This window comes from Leopardus geoffroyi, chromosome A2 (assembly GCF_018350155.1).
Source record: "Leopardus geoffroyi isolate Oge1 chromosome A2, O.geoffroyi_Oge1_pat1.0, whole genome shotgun sequence".
Lineage (NCBI taxonomy): Eukaryota > Metazoa > Chordata > Mammalia > Carnivora > Felidae > Leopardus > Leopardus geoffroyi.
The window spans coordinates 30,178,778-30,197,904 of record NC_059331.1 but is presented as its reverse complement, the minus strand read 5'-3'; the positions used below and the strand labels follow the sequence as shown (position 1 = coordinate 30,197,904).

The 19,127-nt window shown below is 43.7% G+C and overlaps 1 protein-coding gene across 29 annotated transcripts in view; it reads left to right on the top strand.

Annotated features, from left to right (window-relative positions):
• Positions 1-19,127, top strand: part of CADPS (calcium dependent secretion activator) — a 481,890-nt gene that overhangs the window by 298,120 nt on the left and 164,643 nt on the right. For all 29 annotated transcript variants that reach the window (XM_045496967.1, XM_045496969.1, XM_045496972.1 and 26 more), the window contains exons 9-10: positions 7,532-7,598; positions 18,674-18,782. In XM_045496967.1, the coding sequence (XP_045352923.1) occupies positions 7,532-7,598; positions 18,674-18,782 (176 nt within the window). The remainder of the gene's footprint in view (positions 1-7,531; positions 7,599-18,673; positions 18,783-19,127) is intronic.

Genomic DNA, 19,127 nt, shown 5'->3' with positions numbered 1-19,127 from the left:
ACGTCTTGTTCTTCCAACTATCACATTCCTCTCTCTTCCCTGTAAGTCTCTAAGACACTGCTCAGATTGGTGCAGACTCTCAAACAAGACTGCCATGACTGACCTAATTAAATATTTCTAGGGTCCCATTTTATCTCCTTCGTTGGCTTATTTTCTATAAATGCCGATTAAATCAAGTTGGCTGATAGTGTTGTTGAAATCCTCTAAATACTTCCTGATTTTCTATCAATTATTGAGAGAGAAGTATTGTAATCTGTGAGTATAATTGTGGATTTGTTTCCTCTTACAATTCTGTCCATGTTTGTCTCGTTTATTTTGAAGCTCTAGTATGAGACGCATAAACATTTAAGGTTATTGTAACTTCTTGATTAATTGACCCCTTTATCATTATGAACTGTTCTTTATCCCTCGTAATATTCTTTGCCCTGAAATTTACTTTGTGTGACAGTAATACAGCCCCCCCTCCAGCTTTTTAAAAGACTAATGTTAGGGGCGCCTGGGTGGCTCAGTCGGTTAAGCGCCCGACTTTGGCTCAGGTCATGATCTCACGGTCCGTGAGTTCAAGCCCCGCATCGGGCTCTGTGCTGACAGCTCAGAGCCTGGAGCCCGTTTCAGATTCTGTGTCGCCCTCTCTTTCTGCCCCTTTCCTGTTCATGCTGTGTCTCTCTCTGTCTCAAAAATAAATAAACGTTAAAAAAAATTTTTTTTAAAAGACTAATGTTAGCATGGTAAATCTTTTCCATCCTTTTATTTTTAATTTATGCCATTAGAGTCAAAGTGCATTTCTTGTATGCAGCATGGATTTGGCTCTAGCCTTTTGAATTCAATCTGAAGATCTCTGCCTTTGAATTGGAATATTTAGCCTATTTGTATTTATTGTGATTATTGATATAGTTAGGTTTAAATTAAATTGCTGTTTGTTGGGACACCTGGGTGGCTCAGTTGGTAAAGTGTCTGTCCTTGGCTCAGGTTATCATCTTGTGGTTCATGGGTTTGAGCCCGCATTGGCTTCTGTGCCGACAGCTGGGAGCCTGGAGCCTGCTTCGGATTCTGTGCCTCCCTCTCTCTCTCCTCCTCCCCCACTCGTGTGTGCGCACACTCTCTCTCTCAAAAATAAACATACACTAGGGGCGCCTGGGTGGCTCAGTCGGTTAAGCGTCCGACTTCAGCCAGGTCACGATCTCGCGGTCCGTGAGTTCGAGCCCCGCGTCGGGCTCTGGGCTGATGGCTCGGAGCCTGGAGCCTGTTTCCGATTCTGTGTCTCCCTCTCTCTCTGCCCCTCCCCTGTTCATGCTCTGTCTCTCTCTGTCCCCAAAATAAATAAACGTTGAAAAAAAAAATTAAAAAAAAAAATAAATAAAATAAACATACACTAAAAAAAATGCTATTTGTCATCTTGCTTTTTTTCTGTTTGTTCTCTCTGATCTTTGTTCCTTTTTCCTCTTTTTTCTTTTTTTCCTTTTTTTTCTTTGCCTTCTTTTGAACTGAATATTTTTATGATTCTGTTTTATGTTCTTTGTTGTATTATTGTCTGTAAATACCAATTAGGTCAATTACTTAGGATATAATCCTTGGCAGTAACCACTTACTGGCTGTAGGCAAGTTGCTTAACCTCTGTGGACCTCATTTTGCTCGGCATAAAGTCACGATAGTTTTGCCTCATAAGGTTGTGAGAAATTAAATGAGTTACTACATGTAAAGCATTTAGAACAGGGTCTGATACATGGTAAGGGCTACAGCTGTGGAACAGCTGGTGGTGGAGGTTATTCTTACCAGTGTTTGCTATCATTCATTTATGGTGCTTCTCCCCAGTCCATGCATCTTCCTGCTGGGCCGTGGCAAGAAGCCTCAGGCATCTGGAGTCTTTGCACCCTCCATGCTCTCACTCACTCTCCAAGGAAGGGAGAGATGCCTCCAGAAAGAATCTTGGTTTTGTCTTAATGTGACTTCTCTTCTTTTTTTTTTCAATTTTTTAACATTTATTTATTTTTGAGAGAGAGAGAGAGAGAGAGACAGAGAGACAGAGCACAAAGGGGGGAGGGGCGGAGAGAAAGAGACACAGAATCCGAAGCAGGCTCCAGGCTCCAAGCTGTCAGCCCAGAGCCTGACGTGGGGCTCAGACTCACCAGCTGTGAGATCATGACCTGAGCCGAAGTCAGACGTGTAATTTCTGGCTCCACAGCCTGCCAAACTGAAACCTCAACCTATCCTTGGTCTCCATGTCCCTCTCTGCCATCCCTACCCCTTCGTAAGGGGTCCAGGGGCAAGTGATTCCGGCCGAGGTCCTGAGGGGAGCCCGTACTCTTCTCCCTGCCCTGGCTGCTCCTCCCCAGGCATCCTGGGAGAAGACATACAATAAAATATTTCCCCATGAATAGCTGTGGATCACCCACCATTCGTACACCTAGTGCTAAACCCAGGGGATGTTTAATAAATAGAACTGAGTTACTAATTCATCGACACTCACAAACATCAGAGGAAGGAAGACTGTCCCGTTTTTTATACAAGTGACAAGTTACAAGCATCACCATGGGTGCTGCCCTGCCAAGTAGTCCCAAGACCCAGGGATGCTGGAGCCAGGGGGCCATGGAAGACCCAAGAGCATCTTTCTCTTTCCTCTGTTTTGTCGTTTGTAGTTCACTCTGGCCTCTCATAGAGTGAAACTGACAGGGACGTCTTTCTACTAAGACTACTATTTCTACTACGGCCACTGCTACTACTAAGGATAATGACAAGCCACAATATTACCTAACGTCACCGAGCACTTACTATGCGCCAGTCTGTGCTAAACACTCACCGTGCATGGTCCCCATCAGCCCCCACAACACCTTGGCACACTGTCCCCATGTTACAGCCGAGGAAACGGAGGCACAGGCAGCTAAGCCAAAGGGCACTTGGTGGCAGGGTCCAAACTCCCATACAGGTGTTTCCACCCCGAGTCTGAGATACAACCACCAGGCTAAACTTTGGCTCCCGACTCTGGAACGCTGATTTATTTGTAAATCCAGATTGCCACCATCCCGATGGCCCGAAGAGAGAGTCGAGGGCCACTAATGCCCATGCAGATAGATCTGTCTGTAGTGTGAGGAGCTTGAGGGGAAGGCCACCTGTGCATCTGCAATGACAGAACTCCCATCTGCTGCAGGTACTTTGCGTCCTGTCTCCTGAGCGCGTTTCAGCCTAAGAGAATACAGAGCCGGAGCTGACTAGACAGAAATGATACAGTGCAGCCCTCAGTTTTTCTCGGTTTTGACACCTTCTGGTATGTGCCAAATTAGCAATAAATTCTGAGGAAAACCTCCGAGGGAAAGCCCCTCCTTCACGCAAACCAACTGATACTTTGCAAAGGAGGATTGTTGATTTTTTCTCCGATCCCACTCAGCTTTCCCATTCAGAAGGCTTTCACCGGAAAAGTCCGATTGGAACAGCAATTCGTGTTCTCATTTCAGGAAAGAAACAAAAGTTCGTGGGGGCGCCTGGGTGGCTCAGTCCGATAAGCAGCTGATTCTTGATTTCGGCTCAGGTCATGATCTCAAGATTTGTGAGTTCGAGCCCCGTGTCAGGCTCTGCGCTGACAGTGCGGACCCTACTTGGAATTCTCTCCCTCTCATCTCTTCTGCCCCTCCCCCCATTTATTTATACAGAAATAAATTCTCTGTATTTCTCTGTCTCTCTCTGTCTCAAAATAAATAAAGAAACTTAAAAAAAAAAAAAAAGAAACCTAAGTCCTTCGTCTAAAATGGAATGAAGAATAGTGCAGTGAAAAGGGTTCTCTAGAACCAGACTGTTCCGGGTTTCAGTTCTGGCTGTTCCGTTCACCAGCTGTGGAATCCTGAACTGGTTACTTGGAGTGCAGATCCCTCACCTGTAAAATAGGAATAATAATGTAGTGAAGTACCTAACCATAAGCATGTACTTTGTGTCGGGTCCATGCACCAAGGCGACACGGCTCCAGACTCCAGGCCTTACCCCCTCAGGGTAGGTACAGTAAATTTGAGTAAAGTGCCTGAGACAGCACAGCATACTAGTAAAACTTCATCAAGCAGTAGCTAGTATTTTATTATGCTTCGGTTTGAGTTATATTCTGTGGCTTTTAGTGAATTCCTTTTCCTGCTTTCATTTCCATCAACTAAAATGATAAGTTTCAATGGCACCTGGGTGGCTCAGTCGGTTGAGCGTCCGACTTCGGCTCAGGTCATGATCTCATGGTTCGTGGGTTTAAGCCCCGCGTCGGGCTCTGTGCTGACAGCTCGGAGCCGGGAGCCTGCTTCGGATTCTGTGTCTCCCTCTCTGCCCCTCCCCTGCTCACACTCCGTCTCGCTCTCTTTCTCTCAAAAGTAAATAAACATTAAAAAAAAAAAGTGTTAAAAAAATTACAAACTTCGAATGTAGTGTCTGTGTTAACTGTTCTGAATTTCTCTATGTGAGTTCAAGTAAAGGGGAAAAAGAAAATGGGTAGTAGCTGCCAGATATAATTCCAGAAAAGTAGGAGACTGTTATAACCTTGCCAGTCATTACTACAAATACAAATGTTTTCACGCACTTTCTTCATATGATTTTCATTTCATCTGTTTTCCTATGTCCATATGTCCGAGGAGATTTCTTTTCACATATTTAGCTATTATTTACTACTAGTAATGATACACTTTGCTCTGTACACAGAGATAGTTTATAATAAGGCTGACATTTATTGTGTATCTACTTTCTGCTGTGCCTCGTGCTCCTATTTCACAAGAATCGTCTCATTTAATCCCCACAACAACCCTTCAGGAGAAGAACCATTCCCTTTTCCAGGGCACCAGACAGTTAAGCGCCTTGCCCAGCATCTCAGAGTAACCATCATAATGAGAACCAGAAGACAATAACACTAGCAATTACGGGCCAGTGAACCCTCTTCCTCTTTAGCCCTGGCCACACCTCCTTTTGATGTCAATGTCTGCCATGAATATGTGAATATATTATTTTGAGAAGGTTCTAACCACTGCCATGGCCTCAGTCCTGGAGACAGCATGTCTCTTGCACCTGGACCACTGCCACCAGGTCCTTGCTGATCTCCCTGCCTTCTCTCTTGCCCCCTTCATCCACAGTGCCTTCTCCATCCAGCAGCCCCCAGAACCATCTTAAACAGCCATATGATCATGTCTCTGCCCTGGTCAAAACCCTTCCATCGCTTCCTATCCTGATTTATAATGAGTGTATTAACAATCTGACTTAGCCATTAAAAAGGTCACTCTCTTTGCTGTGTAGTGCGTGGAGTGTGGGCAAGAGTGAAGCAGGGAGACGGGTTAGGAGCCTGTTGCTGTGGCCCAGGTGGACATCTTGGAGGCTTGACTGGGGAGCAGCAGTGGGGATGGAAACAGTTGAGATATATTTTGGATGGAAAACCCAAAGAACTTGGTGATGGGTTGCATGTCTTTATGCAGTGTTTTAAAACCTCATCGGAAACATTTACAAAGGTTGCTCTAGTTTCCCAAGATCATGGCCTTCCAAACCCATTGAAATAGAACAAATATATACTGACCTCCTACTACATATCAAGAACCATCCTAGGAATTTAAAAAGCACAACAAGGTTCTGTGCTAGGAATTTAGAAATAAGAATTTAGAAAGAAGGAATAAGGTTCCTTCCCTCAAAGAGCTCACAATCCAGTAGGAACAATAAATATAAAGACAAATTAGAGTAGTGTAATCATTGTAACAGAGGAGCCATCCACAAGGCCCAGGGGGGGTGATGACATCAAGGTAGGGATTTAAACTTAGGAAGAATGTGAGTTTGAACATAAGGAGCTGAGAGTAGACAATTCCAGGCTGTGAAGCACGTGCAAAATTACACAAGTGTGAAACTTCCTGGTGTGGTCAGGGATTACGGGTAATGTAATGTGCAGACGCTGAGTGTAGACAGTCGAGCAGGGCCAGAGAATGAACAGGTTTTCAGGCCAGGTCAAGATGCTGGATTTTATCTCTATAGGCTACAGTTTCCCTGAGTGGATTTATATCACTGATGGCACACACAATCATCTTAGTGATGTACAGACAAGCGTATGTTCGTTAAATGTTTATGTATGTGTTTTCATGTGAGCCACGTAATATATAACTAGTGTATCAAGGCTATAATATAAAGTTTTCTTTCAAAATACATGTATTTGTGTTAAATAAGTTAATTTAAAGGAAAATGCCAAGTAAACCATAGAATAGGTGGGCAGATACAGGATAGATCATGAAAGTGGAATGTGAGTGGCCAAAGTTTGAGGCTCCCTTCATGTAAACAAGGGAGACCCACCGAAGGAGTTTCATCAGGGAAAGGTGTGATAGCATCTGCAAATGGTGGGCCACATCTCATGGCCAGGAGGGGGATGAAAATCATTCTTGGTGTCCTTGACACCCATTAAAAGTGTCCTCTACCATTGTCCATGGAAGCAAAGCTGTGGGGTGGGACTGAAATAGTGAGGGTGTGAGGGGTAGAGACTGAGCAGAGTGATGAACTTTGCAGGAAGTAAAAATCAGCTGCACTTGGCAATGAAGGAGTAAGGAGGAGGAAACAGAAGAACCCAGGGTGACTCCTGGGTTTCTGGCTTAAAGATCTAAGCACATTTTGGCCACCAGCCAGTTCTCAGAGCCCCTGAAATTTGTCAAATGGTATAAATTTTAATTAGGTGCATTCTTCTTTATGTTCCAAAGCGGAAATTCTGTCTGATTCCAGGTGAAGTGAGGATTTGGAAGTTGTCCAGTTGATTTTTATAGCAGATAAAGCCAGTTTGGGAACTTGAGTATTTGAATGTTTTTGAGTATGACCAGATCTCTCCTCACTTGGTTCAGTAGAGCCTGAAAATCAGGGGCCTCAGTTCCTTGATTAGTACCAGTTTAGTGTGCGGCAATCCACAAGGCCAGTGGAGTAATTCGCGAATGAATTAGTAAGACCACTTGTAAAATCTCCAGATAGCTTTGAGTTATTCCTCTGTAATTCTTAACTCTCCTTTTATTTCACTTTTCTGTATCAAGATTAATTTCCATCAACAGAAGAGCATTTGGGGAAAGGGGAGAGGTATAGGGAGAACTTTCTATGTTGACTTGAAATTTCTTCCCTGTAATATACCTGCATTTGACAGAATTAGAGCAAAGGTGGGGGGGGGGGGGCGGCTCCTGGCTGAGCCTCGACATGAGGCATAGGGGCTGGTTGTAGGATTTAGCCTTCTTTTTTTTCTCTCGTGCAGCTTTGGCAGGAGTTTCCCTATCTAATAGACTTCCAGCACATACAAAAATTAAGTCTCAATGTAACATTTTCCAAGGTGCTTTCTGGAATCAATCAAAGAATATTAGTCAAGTGTGAGGAGGGGCCACAATTCCTTCTGGGAGTGGAAGCGAACTTTGGCTTGCTGTTCCTTATCCTCAGTCACACAGCGCCAAAATCTGTGTTCTTTTTCTGAGCCATGTGCATTTCCTCGTTTATGAGTACCAAGCTTCACGGTCAAGTGAATTAAACAGTGCGGTCGCTCAAGCATTAATGCAACTCTGGTCTTTTTCTTTTTCCTTAGGTATTTATGGGCCATCGGTAAGAATGTCTGGAAGAGATGGAAGAAGAGGTTTTTTGTATTGGTCCAGGTAACTCTTCAACTTTGTCTGTCTTAAGAGCCATCAGTATTAAAGACTTGGATTAAGGATTAATTAATGGTTTTTATTTGAGGTATAACTTAGAGCACACAGTGCTCAAGCAGTTAGCTTAATGGATTCTTACCCATTGTATAAGCATGTGACTAGAATTCAGAGGGACATCGAAATTTCCGCTACCCACAGCACTCCCTTGCTTTGCTTTTCCCTATTTTTACATCACTTTAAAATTAGAAAAATTAAGGCATGCTCGTTATTTTAGAATCCTCGAATGCAGGAATACGTAAGATAAGTGGGAGAGGTGAGCTGCCCATGACGCAGGGCCCCAGGGAGGAAGCAAGCGTGTGCCTGGTTGGGCCATTAGGAACAGTGACATTGTTTTAGAAGAATGTGCTATTTCTAATACCATTACAAAAAAAGAGTCAGAATTTACTTAGACTTTTGACATCTCTTTTACTGTTCGGTATGTTTGATTTTGAATTCCTTGGTGTTTGGGGGTGGGGGGAGTACGCCACTCCCTTGATTCGTAGGGCTTCCAAAAGTCTTAACTGACCTCCTTTAACTATGTTTAAAAAAGTCTGGAATATATCTTTCCAGATATATATATATATATATATATATATATATATATATATATATATAACCAAACTCTGTGTCATCCTACAGCTCGCTTTTTGTTTTTTTAACATAAATCACTATAGACATTTTTCCACGTTTGCATAGATAGCTCTGGCTCACGTATCTGTAGAATTTTCCTTTTTGAAGGACTTGTGGGCTTCCCCAATTGGAACTATTATTAACCATGCAGCAAGGAACATCTATCTATATATAGATACAGATGTGGATGTAGATATTGGTATTAATAATACATGAGTAATATGTAAATAGTACCTTTGCTCTCTTGTCTATTTAAGAAAAAATGTCCAGAAATAGTGCTGCTTGTCCTTGATAATCTCCCCGCCCTTTTTAAAATTTGGTTCATCTGCTTCTTGCGTCAGGATTTTTCAGTTTATAAGGGTACCTGCCATTGCCTCTTTTTAATTTGCGGTCTCCACCAGAGCATATACACTGTAATTTAATTTGCAAAAAAAAAAAAAATTCATATATGCTGTATTCTGGAAGATGCCACAAAGCAAGGCAACTTGTGGTTTAGTGGCTAAAAGTGTTCATGGGGTTACTATGTTCACTATAGGCATTGACTAGTATTTAGAGCCATTCCAATTCTAAATCTTAACTATAAAGCAACTGCCTCTTAGGCCTGATGGCCTTGACCTTCTAAGATGTGACTTCCTGTAGACCTAGTCAAGTCTCTGCTGTGCTACTGTGGCAAAATGCATCTCTCTGGCTATAAGCAAGAGGTCATTTTTGCTTTTGTGGTTGCTATGGGGTAGAACAAAATCTTAGAATAAATTAGCCCAAGGAAAACTTTGGAATTGTGCCCAAACTCCTAAATAATCCGTAGCTAGGCAAGGAGTATATTTCATCCTGAGATACATTTCTTCAACCTATCAACTGACCAGTATTTATTGAGCATCTTCTCTGTGTAGGGCACTTGGTAGGTCATAGAGAACTATGAGGCCTGATCTTTCACTCCCCGAAAGGAATCTGTTAGAAGTGCTTTATATATGCAAACAGCAGAAACAGACCCAAGCTAATTAAGGTAATAATAACAGGATGTTGAAAAAGCTGAATGAGCCATCCTTACTACGACAGGACCCAGAGTAGTGCCAGAAATCCAGGTGGAGGGAACCCTGGCTGTGTCATCGATGTGGTCCTAAGACAAAGTCTGCTCTGAACATTTTCTACCCTTGTATCTCCAGTCAGTGGCCGAATATGAAAGAGAGATCAGTTCAGCTTGGGTCACACACCCAGCTTTTAGCAGGGGCAGGCCATGGCACTTTGGTTTAACAGTCCCACTGGGCTGTCTCCAGTGCAAAACCAGGATGCCATGACCAGAAGGAGAAATGGATGCTAGGCAAGCAAAAACATCTGGTGTCCTCTCTAAAGAGAGGGCATTATAAATGGAGAGACAAAGTGCACCAAAAAATACAGTGCAAGATTATGGACAGTTCTCCCCCATCCAGCGCTTCTCGCTGGGCAGAGCGGCCTTTCTTGGAATCACTTGTGAGGTTGCCCGGCCTTTCCCAGTAGATTATGTGCTGTCTCAGGGCTGGTTTGGTTTCCAATTTATCTTAGTGTCCTTCCCTCTTTCCCCCGCCACACACATACACATCGTCTAGCTCAGTACCTGGCATGGGCATCCAGAAAACGTTTGGTGAAATAAAGAAGGAAAAGAAAGAGAGAGAAGAAGGACCTAGGCTAGGCTTCAAGTGGTTCTGAGAAAGGAAAGATCAAACGGCCTGGAGAGTGGCCGGTGACAACTTCCCAGAGGAAGCGGGACAGGTGGCCCTCTCACCATGATACACAATCTCCCCTCCTCCTCTGAGCTATTGGTCCACTGGACACATGACTTTTCTCTGAAAATCTTTGAAATGATGACGTACTTAGGAGAAATAGCTGACCTCTCGCTTTGCAAGCGATTTCAGAGGGAAAAAAACACGAGGAAATGTGCCCAAAATATCAGTGAAGCCTGTCTGTACTGAACTGAAAAGGAGAGAATGATTGTGTTAGGCGGTATAACTGGAACACAGACATCTCGGGGCCTTCACGCTGAGCTTTCTACCATGAGAAGACATGAATCGCACAGTCGCTAAAAGCCAAGTTCCGCGCTCACGTGTGAAAATCAGCAGAGGACATACATAGCCCGTGTAAAGTTCCACATCTTTCCTGGACAGCTGAAGAGAACACTTTCGGGATTTCAATAGGTTTCACTTACACATGATTCTCATAACTTTCAAGAGCCATTGGGGTGCGTTGGGGACGTCGATCGTCCAAACATAACCTTCAGTTTCAACTTAAATCAGATTCCTCCCTTAACAACCTCTGTGGCCAACACAGGTGACATGACAGCCCACTGTCACAGAGCCCTGTTCACGGCAACAATGTCTAAAAGCAGTTTGATCCTACCTAGAAAATATTGCATTGTCTTTGGATTCTTCCCACTCTTTCTCCTCCGTTGTCTAAGTGACCACATTTGCAAGTGTTTTATCACAATGATAACCCAAAAGCTCACCCCCTTTGAAACAACCCCAGTGCCACCATAGTTGCAAGAGCGCCAGGTCTGGCCCAGTTCAAGGGAAGCAAAATCTCTGAGGCTGCTGGAAGAGAAGGATGATGGGACGAGTAGTAACAATCAGCACCCAAGAGCTGCATGCCATGTTGATTTCAGTCACAGGTATAAACGATCACCAGTTTCTTTTTAGCCACCAAACCCTGCCATCGAAACTCAAAATGCAGAAGGGAAACCAGGAGAACCCACTCTGGCCAAATGTGGCCAGAAGGAGCTGGGGAGGGAAGCAGATTCCCCTCAGCCTGCCCCCCACTCCCCAGGCAGCCTTGGAACAAGCTTCAAGGACATCAGCGTGCAAACCACACATAGGAAGTATATGCTACTCGAGTGACTTACTGAATATTTCTTCCTTTCTACTCATGTTAGGTCTCAGGAAGTATTTTTACAGAGAGTTTGTAATACATGATTCCCAACACAAATATGAATTCCATTAAATTTAATTTCAAGGAAAACAGTGCGGAAAACCTAAGAGGAAGAGAACACACCTAACACCAGTCTCCTCAAAATCCTCTCCCTTCCACCCCCAACTCTCCTCCCCCCCCCCCCCATCACACATACAGACAAGCACATAGAGTCTACATTTTTGTCTGTAATGAAGAACTATTAAAATTCTCCCTAAATGAGATTTCCTTTTAGTGTTACTACTTTGGGGGAACCAAAAGATAGATTGTAAATGGACTTCCTACTAGCCAGGGACAAAGGGTATCCTCAGAGGGCTTCTGTACCAAAGCAGCGATTCCCATTTTTAAGGACTGAGACTAAAATCAGGATGGATGTGGCTGGACGCTGCCCCCAACCTGGGAAGTTCTATGCCACAGACTTAAGTCTTCCTATGCAATGAGATGGTGTTCTCCAGTACAGGCCCGGACCACCGGCTCTGGGTACTATTTAAAATCCACATCCCAGAGCTCCTGGGTGGCTCAGTAGGTTAAGCATCTGACTTCGGCTCAGGTCATGATCTCACCGTTCATGAGTTCAAGTCCTGTATCAGGCTCTGCACTGATTGCTCAGAGCCTGGATCCTGCTTCGAATTCTGTGCTCTCTTCTCTCTCTGATCCTTCCCCGCTCGTGCTCTGTCTCTCTCTCTCTCAAAAATAAATAAACATTAAAAAATAAAATCCACATCCCAAGTGCCATCCAGAAGGTTCTGATTCAGTAGGTCTGGCATAAGACTGGGGAACCTGTGTGTTACAAGCACAGCAGGAGATACTGTTGCTGGTTGCCCAGAGACTACCTTTAAAGAATTATTGCCTCAGTGGTCGTTGTCCTTTTTAAAGCAAAGGCTCCTGGGGTGCCTGGGTGGCTTAGTCGGTTAAACGTCCGGCTTCAGCTCAGGTCATGATCTCACAGCTCATGGGTTTGAGCCCCACATTGGGCTCTGTGCTGACAGCTCAGAGCCTGGAGCCTGCTTCACCTTCTGTGTCTCCCTCCCTCTCTGTCCCTCCCCCACTTGCACTCTGTCTCTCTCAAAAATAAATAAACATTTAAAAACTTAAATAAATAAACAAACAAATAAAAAGCAAAAGCTGCCGTCCCCTTTAGACCACACCATCTCAGAGTTTATGCCCCCATGGAGCTGAGCATCAGAATATCGATACAGATGATTATATGCAAATGACATGAGAAAGCTTCCTCAGCCATGTTCCTTTAAGTTCCAATAGATGTCTCAAAAACATGGCTGCAAACTCTAACTGAAAGAGTAAGGGGAAATGAGTCCTCAGCACCCAAAGTCAAGAAGTTGCTGGTAAATTCATTTGAAACCCTGGAAGCCATGGGAAGAACCAAACACACTGGTTACCATTGTTAGGAACTCTGACCAAACCAATGCTAATGATAAAGGTGCCAATCCCGTAGAGCCCTCCCTAGAGCTCTCCAGCTTGGGTGGGTGAGGGGAGGAATGGAAGTGGCCAACTCATCACCCAGACCAGGCTAGGAAGTCTCATCACTATGATCCTTTTAGTTTAAAAATATTTTTACTAAAAATATAAGATAAGATACAATACAATACAATACAATGAAAATATTTTTCTTCTATGCCCAGAAGACTTCAGGTCAGAATCAGTTTTTGATTGGTCTTCAGCAACGTATTTCTGAGCCATTTTTTCCCTTTCTAGCACCATACAAGCCATAATATTATGTGGCTCTTCTAATAATGCTGACAGTTGCTCATATTTGTATGGCCTCTTAGACTTTGCAAAGTGTTCATCAAGTTGGTCTTTACAACCTTTCTGTAATACAATGAAGACAAGTCTTAACCCATCTCATATTTGAGGAAAGTGAGGCTCAGAGTGGTTAAGTGACGTGCCCATGGTCAACAGCTAATAGTCAGCCAATGTGAAACCTAACACAGGTCTTCTGACTCCAAATACTTTCCATGATTCCAAGCACTTGATGGGACCAGTCCCCAAGAGATTTATGCCTATACAATGTTCTAGAATTAAATTACCTTGCATCAGACAGAACCAGTGCTACCCTATTGCTGATTCCCTATGTATAATATAAAAACTAAAAACTCTGCTCTAGCTGTCAGAAAAATCACTAAATCTGAAAAGGATAAAATATTGTCTGATAATGTAAAGTGCCTTGGAATATAGTAGTTGTCGCTCAGGAAACCATATTAAATAAGTCAACCCCACAAATGAATTGTAAGACTGGGGCTCCTGGGTGGCTCAGTCTGTTGAGCTTCCGACTTCAACTCAGGTCATGACCTCGCGGTTCACAAGTTCAAGCCCCAGGTCAGGCTCTGTGCTGACAGTTCAGAGCCTTGAGCCTGTTTCAGATTCTGTGTCTCCCCCTCTCTCTGCCTCTCCCCGACTCGCACTCTGTCTCTTTCTTAAAAATAAATAAACATTAAAAAAAATTGTTTTAATGAATTTTAAGACCTATAAGTAGTTGAGTGATTTTTAACTCTCTGTCCATTTTTCCCACTCAAATTTACAGTTGCCTTAAAGAACATATGTATTTATATTCTGGTTGCAAACGACACCAACCCAAACTAGCTTAAGTTTTAAAGTGGGAAGAATTGTATTGGCTAGTTAATTAAATTAGCAATTGAATAAAGACTCTTCTGGCAAGGCTAGGTCCAGGGCTCAGGCAAAGCCATCACGGCTTTGAGCCTCTATCATTACCATCTCTTGATTGTGTTTTCTGATGAGCAGGTATCACCCTCAAACAACATTCTCTCCCTGCAGAATACTGGGAAGGGTCAGGATTTACACCAGTTTAGCAGCCCCAGAAGAAAGAAAGCTTTTCTTCTCTGTAGTTCATTGAGCTTTTATTGGCCCTTGTGGTCATGTGCTCATCTCCCTACCAATGACTGTAGCCAAGGAGATGTGATGCTGATTGGCTAGGCCGGGCCGTATGTCCCACCCACCCTACCTCTGGCTAGAGGGGCAAATACCCCTACAGGAGCTATATAATAGACTGAAAGTGGGAAAGATGGTGATTTCGTCTAGTAAAATCAGCATTCAGCTACCGGAGAAATTAATGCTCTGTATTCAAACATAAGAAATGTTCCACAGTTGTTATCATCGGCTCCATTTAATGAAAATGAAACTGAGTCCCAGCAGAGTTAACTGAATTACCCCAGGTCACACACACCTAGAAAATAGCGGATCTGAGCATCACATCCAGGTCTGTATAGCTCCAAAACCTATTCTCCCTCTACTCCACCAGGTGGCCTTCATGTTAACGTCAATCAGGAGTCTAGGATTTAGACTCTGTGACCCTTCATTTACAACCAAGTCACGTTAGAAATGGTCCTGAGGTGCCTGGCTGGCTCAGTCAGCTTGATATTGAGGTTGTTAGTTTGAACCCCAAATTGGGCATAGAGATTACTTAAAAATAAATATTTTTTGGAGGCACCTGGGTGGCTCAGTCAGGTGAGATCTGACTCTTGATTTTGGCTGAGGTCGTGATCTCGGGGTTTGGTTTGTGGGTTCAAGCCTCGCTTCCAGCTCTGGGCTGACAGCAGAGCCTGCTTGGGAGTCTCTCTTTCTCCCTCTTTCTCTGCCCCTCCCCCATTCTCCCTCTCTCTCTCTCTCTCTCTCTTCTCTTTCTCTCTCTTTCTCTCAAAAATGAATCAACTTTTGTTTAAAAAATAAAAAGATTTTTAAGTTGAGCATCTTTTAAAAATAAAATAGAAATGGTCATTGGTCCCAGGAATTCTATTCTTCGTATCATAAAAATTTCTACATCTTCAGATCTTGGCTCCATCAGTCAGTGCTTCCTCGTGAAAACTTTCCGTGGCCACCCAACTAGACCAAATTCCTAAGCTCTTATAGTACCATGTATCTCCTTTTAAAATACTTGTCCCCATTAAAGTTACACATTTCTGAGGTAATGAGATTAATGTCTGCCTTCACACTAGGCAAGAGAGCAGAAGTCATATCTGGTTTAATACATCTATATATTCCTAGCACCAAACGTATTACCTAAAGATTTGTTAAATGAATGAATGAATCTACCATAAATAAAGAACTCTTTTCTAAAATGGATGTATGTGAACTTTGGGCAAGGGCGAGCGACCGGGGTTCAGTAAAAATAACAGCTGAGGCATTCATAAGAAATGGTGGTAAAGGCAAGAAGGGGGGTGGGGGGTGGCTAGACAAAATGTATTCTATCTTTAGTTGTATGTGCAAGGACTTAAGTCTTCAAGGGATGATGGGGTGAAGGAGAAGGGAGAGTCCAAGGAAAAGAAAGCACTGACCCTTTTATCTCATATCTGAGTGCTAGTTGTTAAATATACCTGAAAGTCAGGGACTGAAAGTTTCTGGACAGTTCCTGTATATTAAAACGATGGTTCTCAAGCTTCAGTGTGCTTTAAGAAATATCTAGAGCAGTTATGAAAAATATCAATCCCTGAGACCCAGCCTGACCTGAGATTCTGTTGTTCTGTCTTAAAGAATATACATATTTATAACTGATACCCCACCCTCCCATACGCACGCTCTAATGAAAGTGGCCTCAACCCACTCTTTAAGAAACGCTGTTAATAAACCATTTCCTAGTTTAAATAGTGCCTGAAAATAGGCTGAGGGTGGCTGTGTAAATTGGAGGTCCGGCCGCCTATAAACAAACCTTGAAGGCTGTACCCTCAGAGGTCCCAACAGCCCATCTGGTCCCACGATTCCATATGAAGGTATGCACCAGGTGAAAATTCCAAAGATGTAAACATTGCAGTCCTGTAGCCTTTCTCTCCAAAGGGCACTTTCAGATGTCTGCGGGTCATTTCCGATCATTGGGTCTCTGTTTTCTGTTGTTCTGGGCCAGCCGCTGTGGCAGGGGTGGCCAACTCTCTGACTTGTGACATTCTAGGTCTTTCTGTGCCATCATTACACGAGTGCTCACCATCTCATTAACTTCTTATCAAAATTCAGTTTAAAGAGAATTTTACTGAGGCAGAGAAACATTCATTTCATTGGCAATACCTTTCACTTAGTGATGTCTTGTAGAAGCTTAAAAAAAAAAAAAAAAAAAAAAAAAAGCAAAACATTCCCAAACCTTTTGCTATTCCCCCACCCTTCCAACACGCTAGAAAAACTGAGGTGCCCCCTCACATTTGCAAAAATTGGAATTTCTTCTTCCTGCCTTTACTTCCTAAAGTAAGTCACCAAATTCCCAATTAAAATGCTTCTTCTAATAAACCGATTCTAGTTTCTATTAGCTCGAATTTTGTCAGGACAACTTCTGCAGTATTACCAGAAGAGGGCAGCAGAGCACAGCGCTCCAGGAAGCAGGCACCTGAAATAGAACAGGGAAATCAAAAACCCAAGGTGTGTAGCAATAGTAAATGCATGAATCTTGAAGTGACGCCCTTCTGTTGTGATATTTTTCTGATCTCAAGTTAGTGTCTGCGACGCTCTGGCTAATAATCACGTTAACAAACTGCATCGTCTCTTGTGTTGCCAGAGACAGGTAAAAATCACTGTGGAACCGTTCTGGCAATATGTATGGTCAGTCTCATGCTGGGGACCCGGGAGATCATTTATTCAGACAAGCAATGAGTTGGAAAGATCTGGTGCTGTGCTTAGGATAACATGTAAATTTGGAACCCCCCCCCCAATATCTTTATTAGATTATACATACTTGACTTTTTAGAACCAATCAGACTCAATCAGCAAATGCCCTTTATATGGTAAACTTTGTTTATAAGGAGGCAAATATAACCAAGACGTTTGGCTCCCTAGGCTTACCTTCAATGGATTTATAATCTAGGAGGCAATTATACCTACTCAACTACTCTGTATTAGAATGGTAGCAGTAAATGCAAGGAAGCTGCTTATTTAAATGTACAGATTGAGCATTTGTTATGTGATTGTCACACATAGTATGTAAAGATCTTTATTGCTCAGTTAATCCCCCCAGCAACAGTAAGATGCAAGTAAAATACGGACGAGGACGCTGAGACTTAGGTAGGTGAAGCTTATCAGAGCTGGGATGGACCCCTTGGCCAATGTGACCCCCACGCTTGCCCTAAAAGAGATGCTATTGGTTATTCTGCTTATTGCAAAGAATAATGAACGTCCACTTATGAAAATACTCTTAGTGATCTGGCCTTCTGGTTTCCTTGAAGTCCCTCAAGGCCTTGCCATATAAGGAACAGGTTCTGCAAACCATATATATGCATTGTGAAGAAAGTTTTCACTAGGAACCAACAGAGGGCAGCAGTAGATAAACCAGTCACAGTCCTTTATCTGCCATTAGGACCTTCAGGCCCCAGAGGATGTGGGAGATGGGTGATGGATGGGTACAGGGCTGGAGAGCACCAATTTCTAATTGCCATTAAAAAAAAAAAAAGATCTCACCATGGAGGAGGCTAAAAATGTCCCCAGCAAGGATCAAAGTTCACTTAGAAAATGTCTCTCTTAATAAAGGGAACTAGAGATAAGGGATGTGGCACTCCTTCTCCAAGACGTTTGACATTGTGGATGGTAAATAGGCCCACAAGCTTTTAGCCCAAACCCTGAGGGGTGCTTGCTCTCCCACAGGCACCTTGCAAATGAGCCCGATGCAGAATTGCTAAGTTTCCGTGCTGGGTCTACGCACACCATGGCGACAGGGTCCTGAAGGCCGGCCTGCAGCTGTGGAGCCCTTGCCCGGCATTGGCATAGATGCCCGTGTCACTGGTGAGGGCTGCCCAGGGACAGCGGCCCTGCCATCAGGGACCGAGGCTGGCTCTACTGTGACTGGCACCTAGTGATCAAGGGCTCATTGCTTGTGACAGCATGTCACTTCTGCGCTTGTCTGAGATGTAGGGAGGACTTTGCAAAGCAACCAGAAGCCCTCCTTCCGTGGGAGATGGGAGGGGGAAACAAAAATGTGTGGCTTGACTCTGAGAATTGGCTTGCAAAAAATAAAATGGTAACAAGAAATAGTTGGGGCATTAGCAAACGAGCGTCTGGTCCCTAACTGCTGACCAAAAGACCTGTACAAACAGGGCAGTCTCAGCCAGGGCCAAGGTTACATTAGGTAAAACCTATAAAATTTCCACTATTCGACCAGTTTTGAGCTACAGAAATGGCAATTTGCATGTGGCTTAGCCCATTAAAATAACAAACAGCAATAATAACTTCTAGCTTTTATCAAGCACTTGGTGTCAGGAATAAATTCTAAGTCCATTCCACACGTGAACTCATTCAGCTCTCACAATAAGCCAATGGGGAGGTAGGTCCTCACATTATATCCCAGTCTACACGTGGGGTAACAAAGGACCAGAGAGTCTGAGTAACTTGCTCTAACTCACACAGCCAGCGGGTAGCAAACCTCAACCTGAACCCAGCTACGAAGTACAGGGCCTCAGGGACAAGGACATGGTTGACGGGAGAGGGTTTCTTCAGGGACCCGGGTAACAACCTGACGATCTGCTTTTCCTTCCCAGGTCAGTCAATACACGTTTGCTATGTGCAGTTATCGGGAGAAAAAAGCGGAGCCTCAGGAACTTCTACAGCTGGATGGCTACACTGTGGATTACACCGACCCCCAGCCAGGTACCCACCCACCCTCCAGGCTCTGCACCCACAGAACTCTCCCCTGACACCAGTCACGGGTCAGCTCACATTTCCTGGGCGCGTCCTCTGTGCCGGGCACTAAGCCGACTTACTAGGTCTTACAGGTGACCAGGACAGCCACAGGCCCTGATGTTATGGAGTTTCCATCCCGGTTAAGTGAACGCCGTCTCAATCAAGGGCTTTGGTTTTACCCAACGGATCTTCATAAAAGCAAACAGAAAACATAATACATTTTTCTTTTCCATAGCTGTGGCATGGGAAACGTGCACTCCACCTAGAATGCTACAAAGGACATGACTGAACGGGGAGTCCTATCGGCGCTCT